The following is a 19,012-nucleotide window of genomic DNA, read 5'->3' on the forward strand; positions in this document are numbered from 1 at the left end:
ACAGTGCGTGCCGCAAAGGGGAGTCTTGAAAGCTATACTCTGTTTGTTGTTCAAAGGAAAATTCTAAAAAACTGTATAATGTTTTCAAGGAGGTTATGAAATTCTCATAAATGTGGTCAAACAACCAAAGCTTTGCTTTTAATTGTTTGAATAATCTTTTGATTTAGAGGTTTTTATTCAAACTCAATGCTAACATAAACGGAAGCCTCTCATGACTTCAACCGTTGAGAGTTTTTTTGTAAAGTTAACTGTTAGGATCGATGCTTATGGACAAGCAGCTTTGAGAAAATCAAAGGATGGGTGGGGGGTGGGGGGTCAGCTTTTGGGAGAGGTTGTGTCTGTTTTATGTGGGAGAGTTGTTGCTGCTGCTGTTGTTGCTGCTCCTGGTGTCTGCAGCAGCAGACACCAGTAGAGACAGAGTGAGGCTGCTGCCTCCTGAATCAGATGAGCGGGGGTCACCCAGGATTCTCTTGAAATTCCTCTCCAAGAAACGATTTTTTTTAATATGTGACAATTTCTATCTATACCTTTTCTCCTGGAGACGATCTGCTTTCTTGCTGCTGCATTTTTGCCTTATTTTTTGTTTTTGTTTTGTTTGTTTAATTTTTAAATGAAAACGCTAGAAAGGGGAAGAACAGAAAAGTGGGACAGAATCCGTCAGGAAAAGACTCTGAGAAGGCAAGAGACGATTTAGGAAGCCATAACGGATTTTTTTATTTTATTTTTTGTAAGGCTTTCCGTGATAAGAAGAGCTGCGATGCTGAACATTTCTTTTTTTCTGATCGTACTTTTGAGATGATTGAATATTTGGACGTTTATTGTGATTCCTGAATCTCTGAACGGATCATTACGGAAAAGTTTGACCTGGAAAAAGCGATTTTTTAAATAATTTTATTCCCTTTCACAGTAAATGATGCATTTGGACAAATGTCATTTTTAGACCGCCTGTTGGTTCAAGTCGCCCGCACTGACAGCTGGTTTTCTCTCTTTTTTTCTGTTTCAACAAAGAAATCCAGAACGCAAAGCGGACTAAACTTTAAACAGATAAGGCTTTTGATCACATTCCTTCTGAATATATCAAGGACAGAAACCGTCGAAACTCCAGAGAGCGAGGCTATATGAAGATCGCGACAAGGTTGTTGCTTTTCCCTCGCAGAAATGCCAGTGCGCGCTGTGACCACCAGGTTCATGTACAAGGGACTTTGCACTATTCCAGATGTCCTCACCTACCGGACCCCTGTTAGCCTGCCCGAGGATGAGGTGGAAGGTGAGCTGTTTCTTGTCTTTGGTTGTCCGCTCAGGTTTGAACTTGTGATCGCGCGTAAAGACGCACGCGAGGCGCAGCGGGAGAGGAATCAGCACCTCGGAGAGCTCCTGCCGCGACTGAACCCACTGGAATCTGCACGACCCTGTCAGATCTCAAAAACTCGGGTTGGAGCTTAAGTAGTTATTCTAACTTTATCTCATTTTTTACTGATTCAAAAACGACCAACCTATACATTTATAAGAAAAAATGTCATAAAAACCAGGGTATCCCTTATTTTTTGCAGCAAACATCTTGAAGAGACATGTACTTGGATGTGGCTATGCTTAATCACACAAGTTTAAAAAAACACTTTGCAGGTCAATCACAAATACCAAAGCAGATTATTCAGAAGAAAACTGGATTTGTTTGTCAGGATTAAAGCATCACCCAACAATGTCAGAAGTCTAATCTGCTATTGAGCTGTTAATTATTGGAGGCTTTATTATGGCAACTGGTCCTCACAAAGAGAAAGCACAGTTAGCAGTGGCTGGGAACAAAGCCAGCAGACTGCAAAGCAAAGATTCTTCCGATAAGATTTCATATCAAGAGTCTTTTATGTGGAAGGAAATTCTTTTCCTGTGCGCTTCTGTCTGAAGGTTGCCCTCAAGTCTCAGCTTGCCCTTGCTTTCAGACACTCACGTGACATTGAAATCCACTTTCTTTATTGAAAACATAAAAAGCCAGAGTCATAAATAATCCAAACAGTGGAATTGTGACGATGTTTACTCAGGAACCTGAATTTTCAATAATGGTGCAATGTTTTTAACTTCAGCTCATTAGTGGTTTGAAAACACAGTTCAATTTGTCATTCAATATGTCAATAATTTTCAAACTTTCAGTCACTACGCTACTTAAGTTCTTTACAAGGTTTCCTGAGGAGGTTTCTCCCTTTATTCTTTTTTTTAAATGAATTCTCAACCCTTCAGAATCTGCCACATGTCCTTTTTGCTACTCCTGCAAGATCCAAGTGTACAGTGCAGCAGGGTTTTGTTCTTAATGACCCATCATAATGTTTTTTTCACTGAACTGCTCCTTTAAAAGAAAAAAAAGTTCAGTAAATAAAACTTTTATTCACAAAACCTATAATTATTGCTGGTCAGAAGCTACCTGATTGCTTAACTCCTGTCACTTTCCTTTAATCTTATTTCTCACAATTGCCCTTTATATAAAGGCACATGTGCATACCAATGTAAACAGATCATTTATTGCAGTTTTTTTTACATAACTAAAGATTAAACCTGATAAAAACACAGTTTTAATAGATGTGACAGAATTCACTGTAGTTTAATGTAAAGCTCTGGTCTACATGTATTCTTCCTGATAAAAACTAAAATAAATAAATAAAAAGGTTATTTTGTGAAGAATGGGAAACACTCCGCAGTGAAATCCAAAGGACTTTCCCTTGGTGAGTCTGTTGCAGGGGACGCGCACTGACAAACACAAAGTACAAGGACAGAAGGACCTTGCATCACGCTAAAAAAGATACGTGGTGCAATGGACAGTACACCAAAGAAGCTGCCTCGTGTCGCATAAACAAGCTCAAGCCTTTAGCTTCAGTTTAAAACAAACATGTGGAACCTGCTGAAGAATTTTGACCCACAAGCAAACAATAAACAGACTTCAAACACATGCATTAATAAAAGCCTACATTATTGTTTTGCAAACAAAACGAAAAAGTCATTAATTTTAATATATGTTATTTTCTATACAGCAATCAGTAGTCTAGATATGTGAAGAAGTCCTAACTTCCTCCTTTTGGGGTCCATTTGGGGTTATAACAAAATAAAACAGATTGTAAAAAATTAGAAACATTTAAAATGACATGGTATAGGTCAGTCTTAACATTTATTTTACTGGAGCAATGCAGAGTAAACAAAGGCAAAATTTTAATGTCTGTTGTAAATATCCTCTGATAGATTTTACTGTCAGATTGGAGGAGCAAGCTTTTATTGTTCAAAAAAGATCACAGGACAGCTTTTTACTTGTCTTTTTTGCCAATTGATTTGTTTAGGGACATGGCATACAGGATGAGCTTATAAAGAGGTGAGATGCATCTAGCATTCCTGTAAGATGCTTTTTGTCAACAGTTCTGAAAATTGTGTTTTTGGTGTTTTTACATATTCTTGTAGACTTTTCTCATGAGAAGACATATATAAAGAAAATTAAGATTAATCTAAAGATGAATATTTAGATTTAGAGAATCTAAAGATTTATCTAACTTGTTGTGAATCTGGAACAGACAAAAAAATGCTGTTAGAAAAAGCTATGACGTAGGAGCTACAACTAGCAAGCCACAAGCTCCCTGCTCCACTCCATTCTGATGCATCCACTTGTGGAATACTAGATCCATGTACTTCTGCATATTCCTTGTCTGAGCTGACATCTGGCTCAAATTTGTACAGCTGGGTAGCTCCAATATTGGTCGCCATTTTAGTTACACCGGTATTTTAGCTTGGGGTTGTGAGGGGCTGTAAGATAGCAGGAGAGCATGTAAACAAAGGGACATCTGGAAATCAGTGCTTAATTTACCCCAACACCCCGCCCACAACTCAGAGGAAAAACCACAAACTCAAAGTCGGGGTGATTTTAGCAAAAAATGGCAGAATTACCAATAAAAATCCACTGGGAATGCTTATACAACAGATCCAAAGATGATTAGAGTGGAAATTAAATGACTAAATCAAAAAAAGATAAACTGAAAAGATGAAGAAACAATTTATAGCAATTTTACTGCTTATTAGTTGTTTATTGGTCCATAAAATAAGACAATTACTCATTTTGTGCAAGGATTATTAATTAAACTTTTTTTTACTGTAATGCCTGTTTCCTAAAGCAATGAAGATAAACATATGACATTTGAATGTTACATTTGCAAATGAACATTTAAAGCATGACCCAGCAAGTCCACTGTTAAACCCCAATGAGTTGTATTTTTTACACCATTTTAGTCTCAGGATCAGTCTGATTTTAAATACTTTTAGGTCAATTGCTTCTTTACCCCAAAATAAGTAAAACTCTTTTAAGTATAATGGTAAGAGGTCTCTTGTTTATCTGTTTCACAACTAAGCTTCCCCAAAAAATAACTTCAGTGTGATGTGCTCAATGCTGGAATTCTTATTTTCCAATAAATAAAAGGTTTTATGCAGAAAACACGAGTTTTATAGAGCTAAGTAAGTGGCAAACATTACTTATTTAAAAACAGGCTAATGACCAGGAATTATTTAGAAGATCGTCTTGAAGTTAATTGGATTTGAATGATTAGAGTTAATAAAAATGTAGGATGACGTGCTGCTCTTGTAAAATGATGTGTACCTTTCAATTATATGCCCATAAACTTTCATTTACGTGCAAAAGTTTATTTTATGTAGTTTGATTACAATCATATTTAAATAGACTCAATATTGCCTTTACGACACATAATAAATACATCAGTAATGATGACAGTTGTGATGATCTAAAGCGCAGCGTGTGTTTTCTGGAGGCTGCTAAAGCATCTGCAGCTCTTAATGGGTCTGCTCTTTATATGGCACGTTTTTTAAGCAGACGGTTGCCAGGGTGGATCAGGTCAATGACATGGCATCCTTCCTTTTCTTTGTCCTTGTTCACACTCAATATGCATTCAACCCGTGATGGTGATTGTTGTGGACAATTTTTAACAAATACTTGTTATTTCTTATCAAGAATACGATTCGTTTAAGGTTTAATTACAGCATTGTGCTCTCTCTGGAGGAATCCACAGTTAAATTATAGAGTTAAGGGGAAAAGTTATCATTCCCTCTTTTAACAGTTTTCTTTTTTCAGTGACTTTGCAAGCTTTTGTCCGTCTAAAAACGTAGAATCATCTGCAAATAATGGGTTTAAGATTCAGAACAACCTCAGGTGAACAGTGTTGTACTAAAGTTGTGCATTTGCTTTTATGAAGCTTTTTTCTTGGGGGGGGGGATTAACCATACTTCTGAAAAATCTTAAAAATAGGAAAATCTTTTTAATGGCTGCTATTCCTTTGTGCAACTATTTCAAACAACCTCCAGCGTTGGACTGACTGTCAGAGCTTTGAATTCTGTCACAACTGAATCCCAAAGATGTCAAGACACAGGTTTATCCTTTACAACCAGTAATATCATGTTTGATATTTGCATTTCTTAGATCTTTATCTCATTAGCATGATTAAAACTTCTTAAAAACAATATATCCATTGTCCATGTTTTCTGCCTTGTAGTTCCTCATCATTCCACTGGGGGCAGTGGAATACTTTTTCCTTATCATTTCAAAATAACCGCTTTCTTAAAATCTCCAATTGCTTTATTTCAAATCTTTATGGTAAGAATAAATCATTTTGTGTTTTTTTTTTTTTTTTTTTTTTTTTTTTTTTTTGCTTTATTAGAGGAATGCCAAAATTGTTAATCATTAATTCTTTATGGGTTTATTTACATTTATGGCACCTTAAAAAGTCAAACCATAGTCAAACAAGGCGGTGTGCAGTAAAATCTCTAAAATATTAAAAACAACTAAGAGGTTAAAATATTTAAATGTAAAACGTATAAATAGGTGTAAAAAAGCATTAGATAAAAGTAAAACAAAAAAAACACATTAGCAGAGCAGAGTCTCATGCCGTGTCAAAGGCCTGGTTATAACAATAGGCTTTGAGAGTTTTTTTTTTTTTTAATGGACACTGATGATGTCTGCCAGTGGTAACGAGCTGCACAGATTCGGTGCACATACAGCTTCCTCTTAGACCTCGGTACCTCCAGGAGAAGCTGATCAGCTGATTGGAGTGTGAGGACAGAGAAGCTCAGAGAGGTACTGCGGTGCACGATTACTTAAAGATAAAACTCACAGGCAGTCAGTGAAGGGTAGCCAGGTAGAAACAGAACAGTAACATAATTTTAAAAATGTCTGGATCAAATTTCAGACAATTAAGGTGCTATTTTTTCTTTTGCATTTTAAACTAACATTTTGTGAGCAAAAACTTACCAAATCACCCAACGTACCATATCTGATACGGTCTATATCATGAAAAAGTGAAAAGCTTTTGCAAAAATGTTTGTGGATATTTTAAAGGGTTTATAAAAAACATCCCAATTACAAATTTGATGCAGTGAGCTTTACAGGGTTAAAGGTCAGCATTTGAGCCGGAGTTGAGTTGAGAAAAAGAAACTTCTCAACTTATGTGGCAGCAGTAAGAGCACTGCAGCACAGTGACAGAGTTAGAGAGGATCAGCCAGAATGTGGAAGTGAAGAGAAAAAGAAAAAGAGAAAAAAACAGAAGTCGCTCTTAGCAACAGCGACTGGAGATGCAGCTTCAGGGAGACAACCAGTCGTAGTGAGATGAACCTGAGAGTGACAGATGGAAAGAAACGGCACTCTGGCAGTCATGAAGTTGCTCTGTTTGGCTGCTGGATGGCCATAGAAAGGCAGCAGAGGAGAAACGAACCAAACAGCCTTCTATTTTCCTTCATTCCACCTTCTTCCACCTACTTCTCTTTAAATATCCGAGTGCACTGATCCAGTCATTTTACATTCTTCTTGTCCAGATCAAATTCCAATCAACCAGCTCCTGCGAGGGTTCACTCAACCAGGCAGAAGCAAAGACAAGCACAAAAAAACAGTCCTGAAAAATGTAAGAAATGTAACACTGCAGGTACAGGTAAAGGCAGGCAGGAATGTGAACCGGTCACCCTGGCTGAGGAGCTGTAGAAAACTGACAACTTTCTGGCAAAGAGGAACAGGATAGCAGAGCATTTAAAAGGCAGGAAGACAGGTGAATGTCACGAGAGTGATCCCCAGGCAGGAATTGAACGACACAGACGGCCTTGGGTTTGTCTTTTTGTACATAGATCACTGTCAATGTCAGTGTCTAAGAAACGAGCCCAAATTGTTACACCTCCACTGTCGTGCCTGATCCAGAACAAAGAAGCCTCACATCCGTCCCATGTCAACACTTCCTGTAGGAGACTTGTGGGGGGGTTTTCTCACTTTTTTAAACCCCAGTCATACTTTTTGTTATTTTTAGACTGCACAGGCTGAGAACTCTCTCAAGCAGGAAGATGGGAAAATAAACCTTGTACTTCTTTATCTGAGGTTATATGCTGAAGACCTACATAATGACACTTTTCTTGACAGATATTCCTTCTCCTGTGCAGCACGGTGAACTCTGCGAGGTAAAAATGGGAACGATTCCCAGCCAAGTGTCTCCCTCTTTAATGAGTCCAGTTTTAAAGTGAGGTCCGGTGCCAGGTTCGGCTCATTATAAATCTCTGATGGGAATTGCAAGAATAAAACTGGCCCTTTTCACTGAATAATTTATTTCTAAAACCTACAAAATGTTATTTTAATGACTTTTATGAGGTGTACATAAAAGTTTATTTAACAAACAAGGATTTGAACATGTATTCAAACACAAGACTGCCAAACTCCTAAAAAAGTATAAGCAAAAGTGGTCAAACAATAGAATTGGAAAAATAAATGTTGTCATGTTTCTCAACATTAAAATACATCTCACATCGTCTCACTGTTTTAAAAACAGACCAGAACTGGCATAGACTTCACCTACACATTTGTTGACACAGATAAGACATTTGTTTCACGGCTGAGCAGTCTTGGCTTCCTGGCATTTACACTCTTGGAGGTCTCTGAGAGCTTGTATCAGTTCTCGGTGCAATGCTGACAGAGGATCTGAACAATATTTATAGTTCGCAGCTAGCAGGAGAATTCCCCAGACATGAAGCATTGTAGAGACGTGAAGAACATCCTCCACTTTGTATGCAAGGCTGTCCTTGTTTATGCTTACAAATGCAAACGCTGTTTGCAGTCAAATTACAAGTGGACAAACCTATTTTTTGAATGCACGTTGTGGTGTATTTGTGGGGATTTCCTATCACTTCTCTCCAGCTCAGTCCATTTCATTCATTCTGTTTTGTTTTTATTCAAGCCTTAATTACTGCACATGTGACATTTATAGAAATTCTAACTTCTTGCTGATTAAAAAAACCAAAGTCTGACTGTTGATGTTACTGGATGCCCATTTTCTGAGTGTAGTCCAGTGTTTTCAGTTATGAAGATCCACTTGCAGCAGACACATTGAAGGACTCTCGCTGAGCTCTTCACGCAGGCTTCCATCAGTCTTCATTGAGAGGATGTCACCGTATTCTCAGCAGGAACAGTGACTCACAGAGAAACTGCCAGAAGCACAGGGGGTTTTGTCTGCTTAAACTGCCCGTGTTATGCCACTAAGACCCTGAGAATAGATTTAAAACAAAGAGGGACACTTCTAACCTTCTAGCCACAAAACAAAATGAAAAAAGAACAGTGAAGCTGAAACACCAATTAACAAAATGAATCTGGTCTGTCAAATCCCAACAACACCAGCTGCTGTTAAAGTATAGCTCCAGATCTAAAAGGATCTTTCCCTAAATGTGCAGTCAGGTTTAACCTCAGCCTGTAAAGAGCAGAAGGCAGTGATTTCAAATCCTTTCTGACAGCAGCAATTGTTTTTTCTGCAGCGCTTCAGCAACACGTCCTCTTCCTGCTTGATGGCAGCATGTCTGTTAGTTTTTAAAGGGAAGACCAAGATAAATATGCTGACAGGACATTTCTAAATGTGAAGAAAAATGTGACAGCTGTAATGAAGCTGTTATTATTGATTTTTTTCACACCTCTGTGTTCTATTAGATGCATCGTTGGGAAAAATTTTAAAAGAGAGACAGAAACAACGTGGACATGACTTTAGCTTCTCAAACCGTATGTGTCACATTTTAGATTTTTTTTTTCATTTTAGTTAATTATTTGTGTGTGTTGGAGCAAAGTTTTTTTAAGAATTGCAAGGAAATTACCGTAAACTTTTGACCAAAGAAATAATGGAATTTTTAATTTGATCATCAAAGTAGATCATTATAACTATACTTTTTTCATGTGCGGGTGGTGTAGCGGTCTGCACTCTTGTCTCTTGAGAGGGTTCTTTGAATGGAGTTTGCATAGTCTCCTTGTGGGTTTTGTCCGGCTTCCTCCCAGAGTCCAAAAACATGCTTCATAGGTTCATTGAAGGTGTGTGTGTGTATGTTTGCCATGCATGAGTATTTAATCTGAAGGCCTTAACACAGTTACAGCTTTAAAATGCATTTATCATCTTCTAAACCAGTTTTTGTCCCTATCGGGGTCACGGGGCTGCCGGATCCTATCTTGGATCCTATCCAGGCCCCACACACCCATACACACATCACATCTATAGGGACAATTGAGAGTAACCAATTAACTTATGAAGCCTTTTTCTGGACGGTGGGAGGAAGCCGGACTCCCCGGAGAAAACCCACACATGAACAAGGAAAACATGCAAACGGGGGACCTTTCTGTGTGGAGATTGCTTGTACGGCTTTAACGTTATCCAGGTATTTTGCACCATTGATATCCAATTTTGGGGTATCCTTTTTAACATTTAATTAATTTTTTGATATTTTTGGCAAGTTTTAAAAAAACAGTCAATTAAGAAAACTAGCCTTTTTTGCTGTTTTTCTGCCCTCATTTCTGATTAAGTTTTTAAAATATATATATATAAAAAACTTTTCTTTGGTCCTTTAATTCTATGATTCTTTATCAAGAACACTTGGTGCTTTTATAATCCTGTCTGACCAACATGCCACCAAGAGTCTCTTTGAACTAAAGTGGATATTTTGTATGTAAATGTGTCTGGACACATAAACATCTAAACGATCTGGTTTATCTTTGGCCACAGTTGGCATCTGACATGAGAGATTTTCAGGAATCTGGCAGATGAAGTGTAATTATGTGGTGGCCGCAGAACGAGAACTGCCTGTTGTTCTTCTCTTCTGTTTGTTTCCTGTGGAGCCCAGGCTCCTTCATCTGCCTCCCGCTGCATCAACTCCATTACTGTATCGCTCACTGTCATGATCATTAGAGAAGGTGGCAAGGTGTTTTTTTGTTGTTTTTGCAGTAAACCGGACAATCCCAGCAGGGAACTTTGGGATATTTTCCTTTACAAGCACTGTTATTAGGACTCTATTCTATTTTTTTCTTTTCTTGTTTTGGTGAAACTGCATTTTAGTGCTTTGGTAAAAATGGACAGACACTGACAGCAGCTGTGGAATAATGGGGCTCATAGATGTCAGGTTCTTACATTTAATGTTTAATGTTGCATGTAACTTTTGCTGTGGAAACTCTGGTGTTTTTCCTTTAAAAAAAAGATTCATTGGAAACATTTAACCTTTTTTTTACTTCTTGAATTATTCTTTTTGGGCATTTTCTACAGCAGTTTGTACTTGGATTACCTCCTTTTCATGTTCACACCTGGTTTAAATTATTAATCACCACAGCTGTTTCTTTTTCACTGAATTAGACCTTCAGTAGAGGAAGTCAAAGCAAAGTTTTAGCTACTTTTTATTGCATTGTCTTCTTTTTTGTCTCGTATTTTTTCCGCATAATTTAAAATTATGTTTTAAATTATTTTTCCCCTTCAACTGCTTGTGGTTTGATGGATCTGGGTCTTCCAAAGCACCAAATTCTGACAAGTATCTGTAAAACGGCAGATTGGAAATGGCAAATCATGACTGAAGGGCTGAATAAACCTAATTGGAAATTCAAATCTGACCTCCAACTTGTTTAAAGGAACAAAAAGCATATCTCACAAGCTAAGAAGTGTGTGTATTAAATCTGGATGCAACTATATGTTTAATTTAATATAAATTCACAGATGTTAATGCAGCCCATCTTCCAGGGAAAAAAAAACAGTTTAAAATTTCTAAAACAATGAAAATAAGTGGTCGAAGTGCAAGGTGAGGCCTTTTCTGTTTTAGGCTGATATTTTCACAAAGTTTGAACTATAGTACTAGAAGAAGAAAAAGAGCATATTTTGTTAGTTTGTAAAAAAAAATGTTATGACTTGCTGTAATATGCTCATAAATAAAGAGCATGCCTCTGTCTGCTCTCACTAGCTATAAATATATGTCCTGATTGTGGTTGCAATCTTTTTCTCCCTTATGTCTAGTGAAAATCCTTTTATTGTTTGCATATTTCCTGTCCTCTCTGAACCTGACTGGTCACAGCAGATGGTCACCCTTGCTGAGTCTGGTTCTGCCAGGGGTGTCTTCCTAGCAGAGGGAGCATTCCTCCTGACAGTTGCCTAAATGCATGGTTAGCATGGGGAAATTACATAGAAAATCTATTATATCATTTATTAGTCATTCTACAGATCTGGTCTATTATTAAAACTAGAATAGGAACATTTTGCTTAACTGGAATGAAATGAAAAATAATAATTACCTAATTTAAATTGGATTAAATGAACCCAACTAAATTATCGATAATAATAATGACATTTTTGTTAAACTATCATTGTTTGTGTTGGTTATCTGATGTCAGTGGAATTTTCTTTAAATTTTCCATTCTCTCTCTTGGATGTTTAGTTATTGATCTGATTATTCAAATATATTTCTTCCTGTTTTTTTAACCATTCCAGTTATGAGAAGTTCCATACGATGTGACATTTACAACCCTGGTAGAAATCCTCTAAGAAAAAAAAAAGGTCTTCTAAACTTCTACATCATAACCATTAAAAATATCCCCTCAGAATGACAGCACAGCTGCTGGGCTTCATGGTGGAAAATTGATCTCTTGAAATCATGAGTGCTTTGGGATTTTCCCTTTATGGACAGAAAAACCTGTTTTTATCCAGTATGGAGTGAACACACATGATTGTGGTTTTTATTTATTTTATTTTTTTTTTAACCTATCCCAGATTATCAGAGTAGAGGTCTGAACATATTGGGAGCCTAATCAGAACCAGTTTAAGAGCTCGTGGTTTTCTCCCACCTGCCTGCATGCTGGAGTTCATCGTTTATCTTGAGTCCATCTAAAAGCATGTGGCATTCTTATAAAACATGTCTACATTCAGCCAAACTGATCTATGACTGTGCACATTCAATACATTCAGTGTTAGATTCTTTATGGACTTAAAGCAAACAGAATACTATATTTTCCTTTTTTTTGCAGAAATATTAAAATTTCAAAGAGCCTCTGATTAATACACAGATAGATTTTGATTTCTTTAGTTGTTTTTCCGTGACACATTTGGATTTCCTGCTTATTTTGGATATGAACGCCTCGGGGGCTTCCCTGCTCCTGCTGGAGGCACTTATTCTTTGCCAGGACAAGAGCAGCGGGGCATCTTGGCATCAGCCTTCACTGTGTGCCATATTGATGAGTGGTTATGGTTGGCACCATCATGAAGCATTAATCAGTCTCTCAGACAGTCAGAAAGGTCGTCAGGATCAGTTAGTCAGCAGATATGGCGTCTGCGAATCATTAGAGCTATTTTTGGGGGGTTTGCCTTAGAGTTTCCACAGACAGAGATCAGGGTAAAAATCTATATGTACACTAAACTATAATAAAGAGACAGATAATATATAATGACACATATGATTTTTGTCTTTAGTTTGATGAACATGTATTATAAGATTTTCATTAATAACTTACCACAAAAATAAAAAACCTAAAAAATTTGCATTGCCTGTTTGCTTCTATGTCTTATAGTCAGTAATCCCACCTCCTATACAGTCTGATTTGACCTTAGTTCAATTTCAAACTTATTTGTTTAGAAGTAATCTCCTCCACTTCCTGTTTCTCTCTGGTACGAATAGAAACGTTTAGCCGTCCAGACCTTGATTTCTTGCCGCTCCAGGGAAAAAGCTGCTTGAATAATTTCAATCTTGTGATTAAATACAAGACCAGAGACACAGCCTTGGCTTTAGATAGCTGAGCCGTTGCATCCTCACAAGGTCACCCCGACAGCCTGATCAAGGACAGAATCAAAGTAAGCTTCTTTTTTTTGCACTCCGAGAAAGATCCTTTTTTCACATTGCTGCTTTTAAGGAACGTTTTGTTGTACTTGTGAGAGTATTTTTGCACATATCAATTAACTTTCTGAATATTTCTGTATTGAGATGCATTTTAATCAACATTTAACTGTTTCTAAATCAAACATTCATTTTTATTCTGTTAACTCAAGTAAACTGTACTTTAAAGTATGATGCCAAAATTAATTTATTATTTAATTTAAATGTAATAATTTTATATAAAATTACAATATTTTAATGAAAGAAATACAGACAAATGATGAAATGTGGTAATATATTTCTTATTTTGTCAAGTTAAAAACATGATTAGAAATGCCAATTTTTGCTCCATCTATAAAGTTTTAAAGAATGTTTCTGTCTTCTCACAAGTAAAACAATCAGTAGTCCAGCCACTGCTCAGCTGGCTCAGTGAATTCATTATTTGGCTCTGGCACCAGAGGTCACGACTCTAAGTCGAGGATGGTGCTAAGGGAAGATAACAAAACTCAAGCAACCCTGCTGGCCGTAATTTAGACAAATGTTGTGTCCGATATGTCAAGGGATGGTAAGGGACCATGTCACTTGACCAGAAGGACCTCAATTTACTCTCCTTTTGTATTTTTTTTTTTTTTCACCATGTGAGCTCATACCATCACTAGTTGAACCACAATCTACTATCCATCACTTCTAAAGTGCTCTGACTCATGAGCAAAAGATAAATGACCACTGCTTGTCCTTTAGTGTCCATGCATACAAATTGTATTTGCAAAGTCACACGTGCATGCAGAGCGGTCCACTTTATAATTAAACGATTTGACGTAAGTAGGGAAAAAATCAGTGTTTTACCAACGTGAGTGGAGTAAAACATATGAACACGTTTAATCCCAAAAAAATAGTAAAAACCTTTTTTGATTTTGGACTCTGATTAGTAGATTAGATTTCATTTTTGGTTGATTTAACAGTCATGTTTTTTGTACTTCAATTCCCCTCCCCTTTTCTATTAACTCCTTTAATCAAACCCTTTTATGTTAAGAAAAAAGGCCATTTTTGGTTAGATGTCATGATCTCATATGCAAAATTTTAGTGTAATTGAGAACTTTCAGTATAATGAATATTTGCCGTTAGAAGCTACACTATAGAGAACTTGCAAAACTGGGCTCATATTTGCAAAATACAGTCAGAAAATCAAACTCTGATTGGGACAACTAAATCATTCCTTAGAATTATGACTTTTTTTCTAATATATAATGTGTTGAATGGTACCAAATTTATCATCGGACACTAAAAACATATTTTTTCCTTGTATTTTAGGCAGAGTTATTTTAATCATTACATCAAATGCACCTAAAGTCTTTTTGGTGTTTTAACATGTTCTTGTAGTATTTTTTCCTCACGATGGGCGACACATTTAAAGAAAATTAAGCTTAACAGGGGAATTTCCAATGAACTCCTGTCGCTCTGCAGAAACCATGTCCTAGAAAATGACAAAGGTTTGTTTTGATTTTTTTTTTGGCTAAAAATGACAATCATATTTAAAAGAATTGTTTTGAAAATACATGAAGAGACAATCAGAGTGGGTCTTTCAAAAATGTGGCATTTTTTTGTCCTCAACAGCATTTAGCAGAAACATCTTTTACATACGAGGAAGCATGTTTGCGAGACATACTATTTTGTAATAAAGGACTTCAGTCCAGTAAAAGTTTGGAGAAAAACTACACCTGCAATCTCTAAAAAAAAAATGCACACATCCCCCTAAAAAGGAGGATGATATTTTTTAAGCTAACTGAAATTCTATATATAAACATATCCATCAACTGCTGTGAGCTGCTTCAAAGTCTTCATCTGAACTCTGTGCTTCCATAGTTTCCATCCACGTTTGACCCAGCCAGCCCTGTGACAGTATGAAAGTAGAAGCGATAAAGGCCATATGAACATGCCTGTTTCACGCCTCCTTCTTCTTCTCCACAGAGATCCGCGAGGCTTTCAAGGTATTTGACCGAGACGGGAACGGCTTTATCTCCAAGCAGGAGTTGGGGATGGCCATGCGTTCGCTGGGCTACATGCCCAACGAGGTGGAGCTGGAGGTCATCATCCAAAGACTTGACATGGATGGTACGTCTCACACTCTCTCTGCCACACATTATCCACACATGAGCTCTGTGGTGACGTGTTTGCATTTCTGCCTGTCTCATCAGGTGATGGGCAGGTTGGCTTTGAGGAATTTGTCACGTTGCTGGGTCCCAAACTGTCTGCTACTGGAATGCCTGATAAGTTCCATGGAGCAGACTTTGATTCTGTCTTTTGGAAGGTACACTACTAAAGGAAACTACGCATATCTAAAGAGCCTATTTGTTGCTCAATTGATGTGTCAAATTCTGTTTACTCTGCATCCTTTTGGATTTATTTTTACCAACATAGTGAGTGTTGGAGATTGACTTCATTTAAATGATAATTCTTTTTTATTAAAAAGCCGTCCATCTTCAGTTCACAGGATGCTACAACAACGACTTTGTTTATTCAGCAGCTAATATTCTTTAGAGGTTACAAGTTGAAGAAAGTGACTTTCCTTTGTTCTGTGAGGAGCTTTCCAGTGAGAGCTGCTTAATCATCACAGATTCCTAAAAGGCAATGTGTGTTCTGCTGCCAAATGCTGACCTGCAGCTTTTCTGCAGCCCTGGGGGGTGTTGAGGCAGAGGTTTTTCTCCTCCTAATTGGATTGTAAGAGGGGTTTTCTGTGTTCCCAGTGCGACATGCAGAAACTGACTGTGGATGAGCTCAAACGACTCCTGTACGATACTTTCCGTGACCACCTCACCATGAAAGATATTGAGAACATCATCATGACTGAAGAGAACCACCTCACCAGCCCAGAGTCACATGTAGACATTGACAGTACGTTTCAGAAACGACCTTTCTTTCTTTCGTTTTTCAGTTTGTTTTCACTTAAACTCTATTTGGACTCACAGGTGTACTGATTTGTCTCTTCTTTCTCTCCACAGCAAGCCCAACGCAGCAGGAGAAGCACACATGTGTGCGTAAAAGTCTGATTTGTGCCTTCGCTATTGCATTTATCATCAGCGTCATGCTCATTGCAGCAAATCAAATGCTCCGCAGAGGGATGAAATAATAAATACAACCAGCGGGAATCAGAAAGAGCTAAGAGAGGAGAAAAACAAAAACTTACCAAAACACATTTACAATGTTAGGTTTTATTCACAGCTGACAAGCATGATGATGTTCTCCCAGCTTCTCTCTCCAGAATAATGGATGAAATGATGTCAGTCAGTGGATGTGTATGCTCATTTATCACACCATGGCCAGGTGGAAAACAGAACTGAATGAAAGGCACTTATGAGGGTAGAAAAAATACAATTTGAGACTTGTCTTTTTGAAAGGCATGTAAAAAATAAAACAAATATATATGAAGCAATACTAAAAAATGAGCCAGAAGTCTTTGTGTCCTTATGCCTTTCATTACTGCAAACTCATTGTGAGTCAAAGCTCACAATGAGTTTGCTAAACAAGCACAGTTCTTTTTATTAAAACCATTTTGTCTTTTGTTGTGTCATCATGATGACCGAAACTGAAGTATCCTCATTTCTTATGAATATCTCATTGTTAAGTTGCGTTTATTTACGAGATGTGAATGTTTTCTGACATTTGGCTGAAATGAGATGCAAAGTGTAAATAAAAAGCTTCCATTTCATTTCTGCTAACTTTATGTTAAGAGCCAGAGGAGCAACAATCAGCCTATTTTTAACTGCAGACAAATGATAATTCCAACATAGTAATATTTTAAGAAGAGCTCAAACTCTGACAGGCGAAAAAAGAAAAACAAGAGCAAAGATTTGCAGACAGTGACTGCTGTGCTCGAGTCAGTGAGAGAAAAAAATCCAAATAATTTTTCGAAAACGTCACAGTTTACTAAGAAGTTTCCTTCTTAGTGTCAGGCTGAGAGGTCTGATATAGCTTTTTAATTCAAAAAGATGTTTTGTCAGCTAAAATTTGAACAATTGCTGCTTTAAGACTCAATCTGGCGCCTGGGATGTCACAGAAAGGCTGCAAAATTCCTGCAAAGAATCATGGGAAAGGATGTGAATGAATAGTTGTTTTTATAGTTATTTTTTAATTTGCTTTTAAAATGAAATTTAAATGTTCTTTTATTATTATATAATATTTATTTTTTTCTTTTTATTGCTTTTTATCATTTGAATGATTATGAACTTTTCTTTAAAGTAAAATTTTAAATTTAAATTCTAAATTCCACATTCTGAATTCAATTTTTAATTTGAATTCTGGATTTATATTTGAAAATTTTAATCTTGAATTAGAATTTTTGCTTCACCTTGCAATTAAATTTGAATTCTAAATTTAAAATTTTGAATTTGAATTTGAGATTGAATTTGAATTTAAATTTGAATTTAAACTTCACCTTAAAATTAAATTAGAGTTCTGAATTTTCTATTTCTAAATTCTTAATTTTAAATTCTAAATTGAGAATTTGAGTTTGAATTTGAGATTGAATTTGAATTCAAACTTCACCCTAAAAATACATTGAGTTTTTAATTTTTTAATTCAAAATTCTCGATTGATGATTTTAATTTTAGTTATAATTCTATATTTTAAATTCTGGATTTGAATTTAAAATGTTAAATCTTGGTTTCAATTTTAATTTGAATTTCTCCCCATCATGTCAAAATATGTCATGCTAAATACATTTATCGTGATATATTTTGACTATCATCCCACTGAAGTGCTACAAATATTATGTATCCACTGTGTAAAAACCTGTTTACCCTAAATTTAAATTCTGAAAAAAAATTGAAAATGAATTAAAACCATCAGTAGCAAAATGTCCTGAGACACCAGCTGTGAATACGTAAAGTACTGCTTAAAAGCTATGTTTATCCTGTGCTATTTATATTAAAAGTCATCATGAAGCGGTACAATTGCATGTTCAAAAAATGTATGTCTGACCTGCCTGTGAGATAGATTTTTTAGATACATGTTCCAATAATTATGCAATTTGTTAAAGTGATCATTGCAAAAAAGAACTTTCTCAGTATTTGGCATTTATCTGTAAATGTCAGTTCTGTGGATGTAAAAATAGCAAAATGATAGATACTTTGCATTAATCTATGAACTATTGTCTAACATATCATGAGAAGTATCTTTGTTTTTTACATGGACCATTGAAAAGACATTTTGTTTAGAATGTACCTTGCACATATTTTATTTTTTTATCTGTTATTTTATTTATAATATAAACATTATCTTTTTTAAAACTATTTTAAAAATGAGCAAAAAATATCTACAAAATGTATATTTGTTTACCTTTCAATTGCAAGTCTTTGGCTTGAAGGCCATGACTTGCATTGACTTTTCTGATTTGTTACGGTTATTTTGAAGGTTATACACTTAACTTTAGTATTTGTCAATAAGGCAAGCTTTAAAAATACTTTCTGTGGTTTTCTTGTCGTTAATATTTTTTTTTAAAGCTTTACCACCAATGGAGAGGTATTGCTCAGTGAGAATCTCTGGCAATAAAACTGATATTTTCTCTCACGTGAAAACTATTCATAACATTACCTCTTCATGTGAACATATCATAAAAGATATGAACTTTGTGTTATTGTAAAGTGTAGTCACTGTGAAAAATCTGACACTATAAGCAAATATCTTAATCTGAATGTTTTGGTGTTTTGATGAGTAGATTTTTGTATCTTCTGTCGACTAATTGTCTAAATCTAAAGTGATATTATATGTGTACATTTTCCAGAGGGGAATGTGGACATTTTCTGTTCTGTGCCTTTGGCATTTAAAAAAACAACACTGTCTTGCAACTGTAGTGACTCCAGAGAAT

The 19,012-nt window shown here is 36.2% G+C and overlaps 1 protein-coding gene across 1 annotated transcript; it reads left to right on the forward strand.

Annotated features, from left to right (window-relative positions):
- Positions 1-333: 333 nt before the first annotated feature.
- Positions 334-18,722, forward strand: cabp7b (calcium binding protein 7b). Its single transcript, XM_023961118.2, has 5 exons — positions 334-1,267; positions 15,118-15,261; positions 15,345-15,457; positions 15,894-16,041; positions 16,149-18,722. Exons 1-5 carry the CDS (start codon positions 1,159-1,161, stop codon positions 16,274-16,276), a joined length of 642 nt encoding a protein of 213 aa, XP_023816886.1. The 5' UTR covers positions 334-1,158; the 3' UTR covers positions 16,277-18,722.
- The last annotated feature ends 290 nt before the right edge of the window (positions 18,723-19,012 follow it).

The sequence above is a fragment of the Oryzias latipes genome, chromosome 12, assembly GCF_053564925.1.
Source record: "Oryzias latipes strain Hd-rR chromosome 12, Olatipes_Hd-rR_3.1".
Classification (NCBI taxonomy): domain Eukaryota; kingdom Metazoa; phylum Chordata; class Actinopteri; order Beloniformes; family Adrianichthyidae; genus Oryzias; species Oryzias latipes.